The following is an 18,130-nucleotide window of genomic DNA, read 5'->3' as shown; positions in this document are numbered from 1 at the left end:
TTCTAAATATCAGAAGACATAACGCATAGTGTGTGTATGGTAGGCATGAAATACACATACTCCACCCAAGAATACATTTTTTCTTTTATAAATTATTTTTTACATCATACAGGTCATTTGTCTGCAAAAGAACTGACAGAATTACTATTGTTGTTCCTCTCCTTAACAGTGTTTCGGTAGTTCAGTCATACTTTGTTTACTGGGCACGGATTGAGTCTGCTATTGTGTCTGGTCACATGCTGAAGATGACTTCAGAGACTTCAGAAATCTCAGATATGGAAACAAGTTCGGTTCATGGTAAGTTAATGTGCCAAGTCAGTAAACTCAACTATATCATTATACATACATTTACATTTCATAGCAATATCTAAATCAATGCGTTATATTAGATTCACTTCTGACAATATTTCTTTGTATTGTATGATATTAATTTATTTTATATCTGATCATGAATTATACTTTTGCTAATAAAATATAGAAGCTACTTTAACTTATATATAGAATGCAAAACAAGTTACAACAGTAGTTTTTGTTAACCAGATAAACTAAAGAACACCTCTCTTACACTATATCCACTCAAAATAAAATACATATAAATGTAACAAAAGTCCAAGTGAGTCCTATAGGTAAATGTGGTGCTTGGTGTTCTGTACATTCCATGTGCTCCAAAGATTAAAAAGTGCATGCTCCACTTCACCATGTCCAAAAACAACACTCTGCCCTCACCAAACTGAGTCCACCTCTAGTGAAAATAAGAAAGTCAAATAGCACTCGATGATGTAAGGTAGATCATTGGATCAGGAAGGATGCCAGGAACACTACGCAATCAATCAAAGGAAATACCAAGGAAAGCAATTTTTTACTGTCACGCAAACCGATACCACCATGCTTCTTTAAGTCTTTGTCCTAATATTCTCTTTTTCTTTTTACTCTGGCTGTCCCTGCACCCTCTGTATCGCTTTCTCTTTCCTCTCTGGGTGACCAATGGGGAAAATCAAGCTAGTGTCCCCCAAATGCTGCTCCAAATACAGTTATGTATATGTGAGTTCAATTACTAAAATCCCATATAAACGTTAACATGCTATTATAATTTCAAAAGTTATTTTTCATATAATTAAAAAGTTATTTCATCCTTGCCAAATGCTTCCCTATGCATTACAGCTTCTTCAGTACATTAACATGCACCATTTTGTAAAAGGATGCTTACTTTTTATGCTGCTTATTCAATTGCCATCCCCTCGCTCTCCTGCGGATGGCAGAAGGTACTGAGTATACCTCGATGGATGGCCCTTCATTCTCTTACTTAACATAATGCCCATATTGACTGGTCAGTCATCTCCCATCTCTACATGGGTCTATACCCTCTTGCCTCTAAACAAATATTACAGCAAATGAGTACTTCATATAACCCAGTAACAGCAGTACTCTTCCTTTTCTTATCTATATCAATCCAATGGACAGTGGACAACAACATATTATACTGTACAACCAACAGTCAATACAGTTCGATTAAGGGGTGTAAAATAGGTACCCCTTGTCCCTAAATTGCCTTACTGATCAAGGAAATCTGATAACTCAAACATAAGCAAAGGGCTTACCTCACCGGCTGAGTATCAGAAATTCACAAAACGTCTCAATCTCCTGGATTCGGATCATCAGGGTCTCCTGTACATCCCTCCTGGCTGGCTCGCCAACTGCTTTGGGAATTTTATAGACACTTCTAATCCTCATATTGATTAGTGGTTCCAATTTAATAATAACTACTGGAAAGTGCTGTGTAAACTGTTGCTGCTATATAAATCCTGCATTAATAATAATAACTACTACTGCAGTAAGTAACAGACAAAAAAGATACACACAGAAACTTTCCAAATTCCTGTTCAGCACAATTGAAGTTTTTTTATGCACATATTTACATAGGTATCACATTAATATTAAAACTGTACTTTTTTGGTAACAAGGGGCAATACATAGACAGGCTAATGTCTTATTAGGACTAGAAAGAATGAAAATACATAATCAAAACATTATTAGTGCCTTGTGCACAACGAGTGCAGTGTGTAGCACATAAGCAAAGCATTACAAAATGGAATACATTTTTATACAGAATTTATCATTTCTTTCACACCTACCCACACATGTGCAGTCCTCTCTCACAGGTCAGTCCTCAAGAGTGAACTGCGCATCCAATGCTCAGTACCTTCTGCCATCTGCAGGACAAGGAGGGGAGGGCAATGGAATAAGTAGTGTAAAAATTTGTTTGCTCATGCTACCACTTTAGTTGGACTCAGGATACCAACGGGACAGCTAATGAGCAGGAAGTTCAACATTTAGCTGAGTGGTGTACAGAAATGATTTATTTAATACTGCAAAAACTGTGGATTATGGGAGTTCAAGAAAAATCAATAATTATCCGATATGTATAGACGGTGAAGAGGTGGAAAGGGTGGACTTTATTAAATGTGTGGGTGTGCATATTACAAAGAAGTTGTGATTGTCTCAAACTACTTGTTTCCTAGTGAAAAAAGCACAGCAGAGATTGTTTTTCCTACAAGATTGAATGAGGCTGGATTGCTCCATGGCTTCTGGTCAATTTCTATTGCTGCATCATTAAGAGTGTTCTACTCCAATGTGCTGTAGTCTGATATGTCAGCTGCAGGACGGCGTACAAGAAGTGCCTGTCTTGTGTGATGAAACCAGGACAGCGGATCATAGGTACAGATCTACCAAATTTGGATACAGCATATGGCAGATGATTAAAAAAGAGGACCAAGTAGTGATCCAGTCAATAGTAGTGATCCAGGTTACAGTGTGTTTGCCCAATTGTTATCAGGGAAAAGATATAGTACTTTTAAAATGCACAGTAATCATTTATAGTTTTTTTTCCCTAGGGCTCTATTGTCTATAAACCCACCAGGTGCAGAGATTTAAGAATTTTATGTTATTTACTGTTTTTGAAAATTCAGCTCCTATTGACTTCAGTGGGGTTGGGATTTGGCACCCAAACTTCTAGTTTACCAATCTCACCTATGACAGAAACTGAGTGTGTTCCACTCATCCATATTCCTGGTCTGTTATATAATATAACAAGTTAATTATACTGTTATGCTTGTAACTCTTCTACTATGTGTTGTAAATACTAATTTAAATTAAAAAAGGAAAATGAGTTGTATTCGAGTTAAAGACAACTAAGCAAAAGACCTGCTCCCGGGACATTGAAGCCATAATGTGGCCTTGTCACATGACCGAACTGTGAATATCTATAATGATTTAAAAGTGTTATAGTCATCACCTGTTTAGACATATGTTAACCTATTGGTTTGAAACCCCTGCGCGGGCAAACAGTTGCATTGTATTGTTCTGCGTTTCAATAAAAATATTGACACAGAAAGACAAGTAAGCAAAAGTACAAGTTTATATTGTATTCACAATAATTTATTTTGCCATCAGGTATTTATTGATATTACTATACCATTCTTTCAACAGAATCAAGAAGTTCTAGCCCATCTCCTTATACAGGGATGCCATTTTTAATCAGTTCAGCTAAGACCAAGCCACCAGAAACTTTGCTCCACACGATTTCAGGAAAAGGCAAACATACTCCGTCTGATGTCCAATCTAGCAGTACGGCATCAACATCTGTGGTGACGTCCACCAGAAAAGTTCCTGCATCTATAAAAGACTCATCTTTTCAATTTTCTGTATCAACAGCTCCTCACACTTTATCATCACAGAACAGGACATTAAATCACAGCACCGGCAGCAGGTGGGGGGTATATAGTAACCTGCAAAGAGCTATATCAAGCTACATCACTTTCAGCAAACTAAGCATAAAAGATGTAGTCACTTGACCTATATTTCCTATTATTTAATAATCACCCAAAACATTCTGTATTTAGTTTTGTATTTTTTTTTTGTTTTATTTTGGGTGTTTCAGATATGCATTGTTGTCCATGAACCTGCTAGGGAGCTCTCCAATTACCACTACTAACTAGACAGCCAGTTTCTCGTAAAAAATCACTTTCCTCTTGCCTCGAAAATATGGGAAGGCAGAGAGTCCTCCCAACACCATGTCACCTTATTAGGCATGGGTGTAGATGGCTGTTTAGGAGACCAGCTGACTTTTCTAGAATTGGGCTGTAGGTTTGCCAAGTGCTGCATGGTACTTTGTACAAGTGCTATGAAGACAAGGATGCCAGCTATGGGGTAGGTGAGGTCATTTTGTCACAGGACATGCTTTGATACAATCACTGAGCGACAGCCAAAATCTGTTTCTGATTTTTGTATGATTTGTCTCACTCAGAGCAATACTTTTTTGCTGAGTCCTTTGATCGCACTGCATTCTTGCAAACAGTGTTCACAAACTGCAGCATCAGTGATCTGTATTGTATGACAGGCAGGAGCCACTGTAATTGTTTTTTTTGCCTTGTGGTCTTGTAGAGTAGATATCCTTTTATCCACCTGTCCTTCTGACCACTTTATCAGTATAGATACTACAGACTATACATACCTATACTAAATGTTATGTCATATACAGGTATTAGAGTACAATAATTTCCTAATAGTGGTCTTTTTAAAGCAGAAGTTTAATCAGCAATGTAAATTATCCCAAATGGAAGATCATCTTTTGTTTTCTCACCCTGTGATGTAATTTCCTTTAAAAATATCCCAAAGAGGCACTCCCTGCAAGTCTGTAGCAAAGTTGTTTGAAATGTGCAGGGGGCTTGGTCCCAATATCTCAAATATGCTTTCATTTGCTCTTCATTTTGCCAGGGTGACATCCCACCAGCAGTGATTGTTCTCCCCATGCCTGCATAGATGGAGGAATGATGCAAGCATTGCAAATGAAGTGGGCTTTGGTAGCCTTATGCACTATTGGGCAGGAAGTAAAAAAGAAAGTGCTAATAGGGAGACCTGTAGGACAGCCCCCTTGAATAGCTCTGAAGATCCTGCACAGCTGCAGTTTTTTTCTTTCTATCCTGATACCAAAGTTACTGGACACCGGTAGATGGATGAAGCTATCCCCACATGTGCCCACAAAGGTTGAGCCTTTCCCAGTTTGATGGCTCAGGTGTCATTCCCAAAAGGATGTTACTGTATGTTGGGCACTCACTGGCAAGAAACTTGGATTCTGACAGAAGCTGACGCACTGTTATGGCAGCCCATAACAGTTTCTCCTATTTGTTTTAGTTTTGTTTTCCCACTCTTTACCCTCTGGACCACTAAGTTGAGTCCCATAGGGGTCACTTGAGTCTCCAGAGAAGAAAGTGTGCCTCTTGGATCTCCTGGATGTAACCTCACTACACAGTGCTGGAGAGGTGATTCCAGCACTGTCTCAAGAGGAAGAATCAGGGTTTTAGTCAACTCCTGGTACAAAACATTTTGGAAGATACAGGCCAGTCTGAACCTCATGTTACTCAATCTCTACATATGGTTAAAGTCTTTCAAAATTAAAGCAAATTCCAATGATGTTCCCAGTAAGCACTTAAGTAAGGAGCTTCTGTCCATAGACCTTTAAATTCAGACACTAATCTTTCTGCAACATCAGAGGCTTCTACATTTTTGTTTTCTGAATCAGCAATCCTTCTGGGATTATGACCACCCCAGAAACTTTCACAAAATTTGCCCTGACAGCCTTCATTCAACAAACAGGAGTCCAACTCTATCATAACTTAGATGATCTCCAGATGGTTGGAATGTGAAGGAACATAATAGTAGTCTACTGAGATTGGGCGCTTTAGTACCTAATGAGATTCAATTGGCTTATCAATGCCAAAAAGAGCCAGCTAGAGTTAAAGCTGAACTCCAGGAATTCAGCCACTTTGTAAAATGTGCCAGATTATTAAGGGTTAAGTTCAACAAGGTGCATGCCACCTTGTGGACTTATCTCTTTAATGTACAATTTGTATTTTTACTGAGAGCCAGGAAAACAGTTATCTCTGTAGTTCAGACGCTCAGATGTTGGGTCTGCTGCTCTCGGCTACTGCAGCTGCTGTGCCTCCCCTTCCCCTTCCCCTCCTCCTGCCCAATCACAGAGCACTTTGTATTATGTGAACTCATTCACAAAATACAAAGGGTTTTGTGAATAACAGCAGAGGGGAGGGGCAGGCAGATATTCTGCTGTATGGGGGAGCAGTGTCTTTTCTGTCAGAGCTGTACACGCTAATTAGAGAGAAGCTGAGAGCTAAACTGGAAGTATTGTGCTATCTGAGGCTAAATAGCATTATTGCACCTTAGTTATCTTTGACTCATTTAGTATGCTTTTGTATTTATGTAAGTGGATGAGTGGTTATCTAGTTATATGCTGTTATTTCCTACTGTGCTTTAATCATCAGGGGTTTGCTTTTTAAAATTATTGATTAATATACAGGATTTATATAGCGCCAACAGTTTGCAATATCATTGGTGGAAGAAGAAGTCACAGCGACTGGGACTCTCTAAGGGAATTAACCCTTCATTTATTTTAATTAAGACAATGTTGTCTTGTTTTATAGTTATTCCTATGGTAAAGGAATGTGGTTTTGACAGTTAACGGGAAGGGTTATACGTTATTGTGAATTTTTGTATTTTGATATCTCAATAAAGAATTAGAAATTGTCTTAACATTTTTCCCCCTCTTGTGTCTACATGTTGAATTAATTAGCTGGTACACGTTTCGTGGGTGCTATATACGGCTGTGTCCCTGAGTTGCTTTCCTAGGGGCTGTTTTTTCATTCTCTTCTGTCAGAGCCCTGGGATTGTAGCAGTAGCTGTACTCCCAGAGCTTCAAAAAATGTTCAGATATAATTTAAGAGATAAGTCCACAAGGTGGCATGTACCTCCTTGGACCTAACTCATAGTATGCCAGCAGATTTTACAAAGTGGCTGAATTCGAGAGTTCAGCTTTAATAAAATAATCTTGTGTATCTATGGTTTACAATTCAATACAACTGCAGGGATATTGTTCCTCTGGAGAAAGTTATGAAATTTGTTAGAAAATTGAAAGATTGTGTCCTGGGGGCATATTGTCTTTACCAGTTGGCACATGGGAGATGGTCATTTCTTCCAAGTATATCCCCCAATGTTCTTGATATGAGAGCCACTTTCTTGTTCAGAATTTTCAGCCACTTCTGGAAGGGAACCAAACCAAATTGCAACTGGAAAATACCTTCAGTTATATACATTAACCATTAAGGGGAGATCCACTGACCAAAGCTTCTTGCGCAATCATCGTTGATTTTCCAGTGGGCTAAGGGACACTTAGTCAATCATTTGGAGTTCCACATTCCAGGGTTGATCTACACAATAGTGTATTTTTTGAGCCGTAAGTTTCCAGATGTGAAAGAATAGTCAATGAACATGAAATATTTGCTCTACATCTTCCATGATTTGGGTTTTCTAGTTGTGGATCTAATGGCATCCAATCAAAATGATCATATTGCCACTCTATTTTTTTAGTTCATACAATCTTCAGTCCTTAGGGATGGATGTGTTGGCAGATGCGGTCCTTTCCTGTTTACATCTTTCTTCCAGTGCCTCTGATCTGGAGAGTGCTTCAAAAAATTTAACTGAAGAAGATGGAAGTAATGCAAATATGACAATTTGATCTTGCAGACCAAGGCTTATATTGTTGCGGAAGATGAAGATATTGGACACATGGTCTCTTTCCATTGCAAAAGACCTTTTCATCCAGGGACAATTTGTGCACCTCTTACCAGAGATGCCAAGATTGGTAGCTTGGAGATTGAGAGGGAGAACCTAAAAGCTCAGATTCTTTTGGATTCCTTAATATCTACAAACTTCACCTACTGTAAGGTATAGGAAAAGTCTATCAAATACACAGGTGAAAATAAAGTGAATTTATTCAAGACACCAGTTTTGTACTTTGTCAACTAAAAGTCCAGATCTCAGCACTCTCCTTACTACAGTGCAAGAGATGAGCGATGGAGCCTCTGTTGTTTCAGTTTTTTAAAGGCACTGTTGAAATTAAACAAAAACAGAACTTTACAAAACTGGACCTTTTAATGGTTCTGAAGAGCTTTATAGGACCACCTTTTGAGCCATTGGCCAATTTATGGTATCTCACCTTGAAAATTATTTTTATAATTGTTGAGACTTTGGCTAGCTAGGTTTCTGAACTTTGGACTCTAAATCAGAGAGTCTTTTTGTGTAGCCTACGAAGATATACTGTTGTTCTGAAATGGTCCTCAGATTTTCTTCTAAATGTCTTGTCAAAATTAGATTGGATAGGGAATACTCTTTTCCAGTATTTTTCACTGATCCTGAAACAGAAGAGGAGCAAAGGTGGCACAGGCTGGATTTGAGTCAACTCATCTTAAGATAACTGAAGAGGATGGCTTCAATTTGAAAGTTGGATAAACTCTTTATTCTGCCAGTAGGCAGGTGAGAACGATTGCATTAGGGTTCTTGGTGTGGATCTTCTGATGGTTCTTATGGCACGTTTTATGAGGGGTGTTTGGCAAGATTTTGGGCATCAGCAGCAGGAGTTCTAACAGATATTATAAGCAGAGCAGCTAGTTGGCCTCCACAGACCGCATTTATCAGCCATTGCAAGCTGGATAAGACAGCAGATTCCCATAGCAATTTTGGAGCTAAAGTCTTATGTACTGCCACTGCTTATGTTTAAGTAAAGTATTTTTCTTCAACAGAATTCATCCATGTTTTGTATTCTTGCTATGTAGGTCTCAAATTCCTATCAAATACTTACCAAAATGTTCTTTTCCTGGAGCCTCACCATGTCAGCTCTGTCACACAACCTATGGAATATGTTACCAGAATGTCAGCTGCGCAAAAGCATAAGAGCTCGATAGAAATTTAAGGGGGCTCTCCTAAGGGTCTTGGAGTAGAGCTTAACCAATTTGTGGTTATACTATATACATTTTAGTACATACAGTATAGTATTACCTAAACTAATAATACGTGTTGCAGTGAATAATAATTCATATAATTCCAAGCCTAAAAAAGTTGTCTGTGCCATTTTTAAAGGAAAATTGGTTACTAGCGGTACTATGGCGAGAGAAATAAAAATACTTATTGGTTGGTATAGGCCAGAAATAGTGAGAAAAAGAAAAATACTTTTTAGTTACTATGGAGAAAAACTTTGAGAAAAATAAAAGTGCTGATTGGTTGATATAGGTTATACAGCAGAAGAAAGTTAAAAAAAATGTACTGCTATAGGGAAAATGTTGACTGTTTGCTCTGGACAACACAGGTTTTTTTTATGGACAACACTGAAACACTTCTCTAAGTCTGTGGATTCATAAACACTTCTTTAAGTCTGTGGATTCATGCATGTGATTTAAAAAAAAAACCTATATACTGTATGTCTCTATATGTGCAGTACAGCTAAACTTATATACCTGAATGATTTATCAGCTGCTGTGAAAAAACACTTAGAACAAAAATAAGAAAATCACTAAAACCCCCTAAAAATAATGCTAGCCAACTGCAGTGAAACACAAATCATATAGTGCACAAAGAAGAAAAAAAGTAATAATTAAAGGAGAAGTACAGCCAAAGCATGTTTGGCTGTACTTCTGTGGATCAGTTCGTTCTGCACTCCTGTAACCTGTTTTTTTACCCGACAGCAGGGTAAAGTCTGCTTTCAGGCTGACGTCACTCAGCTCGTCAGACCTATAATGATCAGTGACTGAATGAACAGTTCTCCTTTTGAAAATATTCCTTGAATGTTCTTGAAAATGAATGACAATGAAATGCCTCAACACATGTAGCATGATTTGTTGTGCATTACATTAACACGTGCATTACCCTAATGTAGACCTTATTGTTTTCCTGCTGTGTTGTTCCAAGAAAACAATCAGCATTTTCTTTTTCCTCACCGATTCTTCATAGCAATAATTCCCCTTACTGTGTTCCCTATAGCAACCAAATAGTATTTTCATTGGCACTTTTTCTTTTCTTTCATTTACTGTGTAGCTTATAGCAACCTCTTAGTAATTTTCTTTCAATTGCTGTTTCTTGTAGTAACCAATTCACACGATTATTACGTGGGCATAATAAAAAAAAATGTAGTTGCATGACTTCATCTGCCTATGTATGTGATTATCCTACCACCTTTCTTTTGTTCCCTGCAAGATCTGGAATTTTAGCAGGAGCGCAGAATGTCTGGATCATTTGCCTTATATGTACAGTTGTGTCCAAAATTATTCAACCCCCAATGCTGTAAAGGGGTTTAGGGACTATAGTGTACATTTGGAATTGTATTCAGAATCAAATCCTACAAGGACGTTGTAACTACCCAAATGCAACTAAAATGACATCAATTGTTTATGTAATACAGTAGTAAATGGTTCTTATGTGGTTTCTTCATTGCCACAATTATTCAACCCCTTAAAGACTACCACTCTGAAGAACAGAGGTTCATACAGGTGCTTTCCATCAGGTATTGAAAACACCTGTGGATGTCACCGAGCAGCAATCAAGCATAATAAGCACCAATTAGGCAGCTTTAAAATGACTGTGATACTCAGCTCCTTCTAGACATTTACTGGTGTGGTTACAAACATGGTGAAGGCAAGAGAATGGTCCAGGAAGACAAGAGAAGAGGTGATTTCTCTTCACAGGAAGGGCAATGGCTATAAGAAGATTGCAAAGATGTTAAACATACCAAGAGACACCTTAGGAAGCATCATTCGCAAATTCAAGGCAAAGGGCACTGTTGAAACGCTACCTGGTCGTGGCAGAAAGAAGATGCTGACTTCGACTGCTGTGCGCTACCTGAAGCGTAGAGTGGAGAGAAGTCCCCGTGTGACTGCTGAGGAACTGAGAAAAGATTTGTCAGATGTGGGTACAGAAGTTTCAGCCCAGACAATAAGACGCACACTGCGTAATGAAGGCCTCCGTGCCAGAACTCCCAGGCGTACCCCCTTGCTGTCTCCAAAGAATAAGAAGAGTCGACTGCAGTATGCCAAAAGCCATGTGGACAAACCACAAAAGTTGTGGGATAGTGTTCTGTGGACTGATGAAACAAAATTAGAACTGTTTGGGCCCATGGATCAACGCTATGTTTGGAGGAGGAAGAACAAGGCCTATGATGAAAAGAACACCTTGCCTACTGTGAAGCATGGTGGAGGGTCAATCATGCTTTGGGGCTGTTTTGCTTCTGCAGGTACAGGGAAGCTTCAGCGTGTGCAAGGTACCATGAATTCTCTTCAGTACCAGGAGATATTGGATGGAAACGTGATGCAGTCCGTCACACACCTGAGGCTTGGGAGACGTTGGACCTTTCAACAGGACAATGATCCCAAGCATACCTCCAAGTCCACTAGAGCATGGTTGCAGAGGAAAGGCTGGAACATTTTGGAGTGGCCATCGCAGTCACCAGACTTAAATCCGATTGAGAACCTCTGGTGGGACTTAAAGAAAGCAGTTGCAGTGCGCAAGCCTAAGAATGTGACTGAACTGGAGGCCTTTGCCCATGAAGAATGGGCGAAGATACCCGTAGATCGCTGCAAGACACTTGTGTCAAGCTATGCTTCACGTTTAAAAGCTGTTATAACTGTAAAAGGATGCTGTACTAAGTACTAAGATTGAATGTCACTTGGGGGTTGAATAAAACTGATAATGCTGTGAGCACAGAAAAGACATTTGTGGTTATTTCATTATAACTGTTATGTTATATTTGTCTGACCTACAAGTGCCTCTTTAATGTAAATGTAAGCAAGATGACTGAATGATCAAAAGCAATGTCAAACTGGCCAAAACACTCAATTTCAGTGGGGGTTGAATAATTTTGGACACAACTGTACATTATATAACAAAATCTAATAATGATCAGTCTGCAAATAGCTTGAGGCAACTTACAGGTAGCTTGTTCCATTAAATATTACAGAGTAATTTGGTTTACCGCACACGGGGTTCCAGGTTTTGGAAGATACTTGTGCATCTAAAGAGATGCTTTAGGTGCAATGTTTATTACTATGAAACTAAAATGTATTATTTGACCATAGCAAAGGCAGGACCATGTGCCAAGCTCATTTTAAAAGATTTTTCCAGTTTTCTGGATGCTATTTTCCACAGAACAAGAGCAGACAATTTTGTTATATATATATATATATATATATATATATATATATATATATATATATATATATATATATATATATATATATATATAAAAATATATTTTGCCTGCAGGGATCATCGTGAGTTTCACTTTGTGAATATAGCAACTGTGCGCATAGGATTCTTTATATGGAGGTTTTCTATTTTTTTTCTATGTTATTTTCAGTAGTTTAACCAGATGGTTTTGTGTCTTTTTTCAACCTGCCTAACTATGGGTGGGATTTACTAAAACTGAAGGGTGCAAAATATGGGGCAGCTCTGCATAGAAACCAATCAGCTTCCAGTTTTTATTGCCAAAGCTTAACCACTTGACCTCCTGAGGATTTACCCCCCTTAATGACCTGGCCTCTTTTTGCTACTCGGCGCTGCACTAATTCAATTGATAATTGCGCAGTCATGCAATGCTGCACCCAAACGAAATTTACGTCCTTTTTTTCACACAAATAGAGCTTTCTTTCGGTGGTATTTGATCACCTGTGCGCTTTTTATTTTTCACGCTATAAAAAAAAAATTGACAAAAATTTTGAAGAAAAACAATATTTTTTACTTTCAGCTATAAAAAATATATAGTAAACTTAAAGTTGGTTATAAATTTAGGCCAAAATGTATTCTGCTGCATGTTTTTGGTAAAAAAAATCCCAAAAAGTGTATATTGATTGCTTTGTGTGAAAGTTATAGCGTCTACAAACTATGGTATAGATACTGCAATTTACACCATTTTTTTGCTATACAGCGCTGCGCTAGTTTAACAGACAATTGTGCCGTCATGCAATAAATTAAATTTACATCCTTTTTTTTCCCCACAAATTGAGCTTTCTTTCGGTGGTATTTGATTGCCTGTGCGGTTTTTATTTTCTGCACTATAAAAAAAAAAGGCTGACAATTTTGAGGAAAAAAAACAAAATTTTGTAATAAATTTAAAAATCAAATTTAGCCATAAATTTCTGCCAAAATGCATTCTGCGACATGTCTTTGCTAAAAAAAAAACCCAATACGTGTAAATTAATTGGTTTATGTGAAAGTTATAGCGTTAACAAATGGCGGGAAAGATACTGGGATTTTTAGGTTTTTTTTATACTAATAATGGCGGCGATCAGTGACTTATGGCGGGACTGCGGCGGACATTCTGACATTGGGGGTACTGACTTGGGGTCACTGGGGCATCCCCAGTGACACCAATACAGTGATCAGTGCAAAAAAAAAAACACTGACACTGTACTAATGGCACTTGGGAGGAAGGGGTTAAGTTTATTATTCAGGGAAAGGGTTAACTGTGTGAGGGGAGTGTTTTACTAGGGGGCGGGGGTGTGTACTGCAGGGAACACCGCTGATCGGGAGAGAGAAACTCTTCTGTCCCGATCAGCGTGTCCTGGAGCGGTCAGGGAACTGACAGAAAGCACAGCTACTGCAGCTGTGCTCTCTGTCAGCGATTGCAGCCGATCGCCGGGACATAGCTGGTAATGACCGGCTGTGACCCGGCGACTGACATCCGCGGCTGTGATCGGCGGGACAGGTAGGGCGGCGGCGCGCCTCGCGCGCGCCCCCTACCTGTTTACAAAACACACGTTTTAAAACATGCTTTTGCCCAGCCGTGCCACCCTGCCGCCATATTTATGCAGTGGCTGGGCAACATGTGGTTAATTGAACAAGTTGAAGTTAGAATCTGATTGGTTGCCATGCACAGCTGCACCAGATTCTGAGTGCTCCAGTTTTAATAAATCAACACCTGTGTCTTTCTGACCCATAAAGTCTATGTGGTTCTATTGCACATGTGTGGACATCAGGTAATGAAGCTGGCAGGAGATATGTAAACACTAGCCTCAGTGCCAAGGTTTTGGTTAGTATAGAGGTTTGGCCTCAGAAAGATGGGGAAAGAGGGTAAGAAAACTTTGGAACTTTCCTTATCCTTTAAATAAAATGTCATTTGTAGCATGAAAAGCCTTGGTAATTGCTTGCAACAATTCAGCACATTTTAGCATGGCTACCACTTCATTTGTATTACCAGCCTCAGAGAAACATACGAGTAAATGGAAGAACATTATTAAATTTTATCTTTGCATATGCATGTGCCAACTGGGCTACTATCTGAGCATACCTGAGTTAAATAAATGCCTGAAGACTTAATATTTTGTGAGGTATAAAGGACCTTAGCAACCTGCAGTCTTCGTATGACTTAATTACCTTTGTGATAACGTTTGGACATAGAAAACTCTTTGGTTGCTTCAGTCATTGTACAGTTTTGTATTTGTTGCCTTAGGAACCAGTATGGTCTTCAAGGACCTTCACCAACCTTGTGTCCTTCTTGTCAAGATGAAAGTGAGGTAAGATCACAGGAACTAGCAACACCATATACAGTATCTCTTGTATGTGACAATACTAGACAAAGGTATTTGGACTGATATTTGCTATTATTTTATGAATTATGGGTAATTAGCAAAGACTGATCCACTTGGAAAAGTGCTCCTGTTCCTAAAATGAATATACATACTCCTATAGAAAGGGTGCCAAATGAATAGATCTAATGTAAGTAGATTATTTGTTTTTTTTTCTCAAAAGATTATATCCAGATTTATGTTATTTGTGTACAAAAATATATAGAAAGTACTAAATATTGCATGTTTTTGTCATATGTGTCACACGTTTGCAATACTGATCACATAAATGTTGAATATACAGTATATAAATGTATACTTTGTGTGTGTGTATGTATATATATATACACATCCATGATTTTGGGCATTTATGAGAGCGGAAGAGCAGGTGTGAGGGAAAAATCTGATTGCTACCTCATAACTCAAACTGCCAGTTATCTGACAAAAACTATATAAATATATATATATATATACTGTATATACACACAGTATCTCACAGAAGTGAGTACACCCCTCACATTTATGTAAATATTTTATTATATCTTTTCATGTAACAACACTGAAGAAATGACACTTTGCTACAATGTAAAGTAGTGTGTGTACAGCTCAAAATAACTGAACACACAGCCATTAATGTCTAAACCACTGGCAACAAAAGTGAGTACACCCCTAGGAGAAAATCTCCAAATTGAGCCCAATTAGCCATTTTCCCTCCCCAGTGTCATGTGACTCAATAGTGTTACAAGGTATCAGGTGTATTAAATGTGGTGTTAATGCTCTCACTCTCTCATACTGGTCACTGGAAGTTCAACATGGCACCTCATGGCAAAGAACTCTCTGAAGATTTGAAAAAAAGAATTGTTGCTCTACATAAAGATGGCCTAGGCTATAAGAAGATTGCCAAGGCCCTGAAACTGAGCTGTTTCCTTTATAATACAAATAACAACTTAGTACTGGTAAAGGACTGTCCCAGACCCTTCTTTTTGCTAATTTGTTATGTATTTTTGTATTCAACTTTTGTAAACTTGTAAACTTTCAATAAAAATGTAGTGAACCAGAAAATAATGAACATCAATATGAAATAATATAATACTCTTAGGGTGTTGGTCAACTGGGTGGGGAGGTGTAAAATCAAGCAGCTGAGCTGTGGTTTTAACACCCCTTGGCTGCCCACCTAATCCTAATATTACAGCCTGATAGGGTTGTAAACATGTTGCAGCTGTGATGCGCTGCATTGGGGCCATGGCATTTTTTTTTAAATTTTGGGCTTCAGAGTGTGACAAGTGCCACTGCTTCTCAAACTTGCACATTGAGATCAATGGGGATGTCCCGCAAGTCCACAACCACGAGCAAAACACTTAGTTTCAGTTGCGGCATGGTTCAGCAATGTACAATTGCTGTTCGGCAAAGGAAAAAAAAAAATCTGGAGGCGTCATTTCCAACTCCTGTGGAGCACTTCTCTACCACCAGTACCGCAGTAAGCACTGCCGCTTATTTGAAAGAAATCTTAGACAAAACAGTACACCTTTACAAACATTGCATAGTCATTGTCAAATGAGTTTTCATACACCGATTTGCACCTGGTGTACTTTATGGAAGATTTTCTACTATAGAAATGGAAAACATGCTTTTGTTAATTTGGAGCAAAAGATGCAACACTTTTAGAAACCGGCACACTATTTCAGCTATTTAGCTAAGTGCACGAGAAGCACCCATTCTCTCAGATATGGTTCTTGGTTTATTCATTTGGCATACACCATTCCATCCTAGTTTCTGCACATACATTCTGGTGCATTTATGAAGGTTTATTCCCCCAAATTGTACCTATATCCAGAAACAGAAAAGTGAGCAATTTACTGTCCAGAAAATGTCTAAAGCAAATATTTTTACATTATTTTTCAGATGGTGTCTTCTTACATTAGATTGTCTTCACCAACATCCTCTTTGCCTCCTGATTTACTTTCTGGGTTTCCTATCTCAGCTTCACCAACCCAAGATACACAGACGGATCCCACTGAGTTCACTTTCCAAGAGTCACAAAGCCACTTATTGCTTCCATCAACAACAGGAGAGCAAAGACACAAACCCACCAATGAGGTGGAGGCAAATTTTTTGCAGCAACCAGAATCTGCATCATCTGGCAAAACTTTTGAGGTTGAGGAAAGTACTTCTCTACTGGTGACAAAGACTGTTCAGGAAACTGGCATTCATGGTAAAGGTGGCGAAAAGGGCCGAGGGATGCATCTGGCCATGACACAGCTGGGAATCCTTCTGGGTTGCTCTGTAGTTCTGGGGATGTCCCTAGCTGCCGGTCTGCGCTGCATCCATGCCCAATACTGTCATAAGCGGACAGAAGTGTCCTTTAGCGAACCAGATGATAATGTCATTACACTGAGGGAAAATGGGGAAATGATGCATTTCAAAAAGATCCGAGAGAACAGTTTTGTGCTGGTTCAAGCTGAGTACAACTGGATTACTCCGGCACTAAGCCCAAAAACACAGTAGTGCCCTTTTTTTTATAATAGTCATTACTAAATAGATATTTGAGCTTTCTATTATGTTATAGAAGACTAAACTGTGCTTTTATGTCTGCTTTACGCCATGCCACTTCAGTTAGAAAAATATTTTTATTTGATTAGAGTACAATGAGTGCACTCCTCTTAATGTTTCATCTATGGAGATAACAGAATAGGCACTTCTCAGTTGTGACGTGTTTGTATGAACAAGTAAAAATTAAGTGATTCCTTCTTCTACTTAGTTTCTTTCTTATTTGGTGGGAAGGGGCTACATAGTCATGAAGATGAAGAGAAGAGGACATATTTGAAGTTCAGCCTACATGACAACCATGGCTCACTCCAGAGATGCAGTGGAGGAGTGAGTGTAGGCAATGAAGGACAGAATGTGTGTTATTTACAGGGTTACCAGATAAAAAAATAAATGGAGAAAGCCTGGAAAAACGAATGCAGCCTCACCTCTAGCTGCACCCAGTTTACGACTGTAGCCTGTTCCCTGAGAAACATCCCCTACTATTCATGTGATCCTTATCAGCTTCTAATTGGGGTGGAGTTGAATGCTCATTTGAGCATCTCCCTATAAATTTAGATCAGCTCATGGGGGGAGATCACTGATAGGGGGCACAGTCTCTGATGGGGGTGCTGCTTCTGATTGAGTGCTGCGTTGAAGGAGTGCGAAGCAGTTAAACACAGCAGTTGAACTAAAGCAGGAGAACTTAAGCAGCAGGAAGACACAACAACAGCAAGAAACTCTACTGCACGCTGGACAGACTGCAAGCATACACCCTGGGAAACCTCTCTTACATGCCTGAGTCCAACTCCGTGTACCTTTATATAATACGCCCCCTCTTCTCCTTATCATATTACTATCCTCTGTTCCGAAATCTCATTTCTTTACCCCTCTGCTCCACCCCAAAACTTGTACATCTCCCCCTCATTGCTATCATCTCCCTACTACTGCTCTCATCACCTCCCCAAAATGCCTCTTCCACTCCTCCTTCTCATTTTCCTCTCCTCCGTTCCCAATATCCATTCACTATATCCCTCTGCCCCTCCCAAACATTTGTATATTGTGTCCTCACTACTTCCTTCGCCCCTCTACAGTACCCACCACCTCCTCCTATTACTCCACTCTCCCACTGACCCGAACAACTCCACTAG

General features: G+C 39.0%; 1 protein-coding gene across 1 annotated transcript in view; it reads left to right on the top strand.

Moving 5' to 3' along the window:
- REELD1 (reeler domain containing 1) overlaps nucleotides 1-17,209 on the top strand; it is a 74,360-nt gene extending 57,151 nt beyond the window's left edge. Inside the window, exons 4-7 of the mRNA XM_089670485.1 lie at nucleotides 170-297; nucleotides 3,487-3,766; nucleotides 14,342-14,405; nucleotides 16,359-17,209. Coding sequence (XP_089526611.1) covers nucleotides 170-297; nucleotides 3,487-3,766; nucleotides 14,342-14,405; nucleotides 16,359-16,961 — 1,075 coding nt within the window. The 3' untranslated portion in view covers nucleotides 16,962-17,209. The remainder of the gene's footprint in view (nucleotides 1-169; nucleotides 298-3,486; nucleotides 3,767-14,341; nucleotides 14,406-16,358) is intronic.
- The last annotated feature ends 921 nt before the right edge of the window (nucleotides 17,210-18,130 follow it).

The sequence above is a fragment of the Staurois parvus genome, unplaced genomic scaffold (assembly GCF_062004578.1).
Source record: "Staurois parvus isolate SC_StPar_1 unplaced genomic scaffold, SC_StPar_1.0 ptg000090l, whole genome shotgun sequence".
NCBI classification, from domain to species: Eukaryota; Metazoa; Chordata; class Amphibia; order Anura; family Ranidae; genus Staurois; species Staurois parvus.
This window is presented reverse-complemented; position numbering and strand designations above follow the sequence as displayed.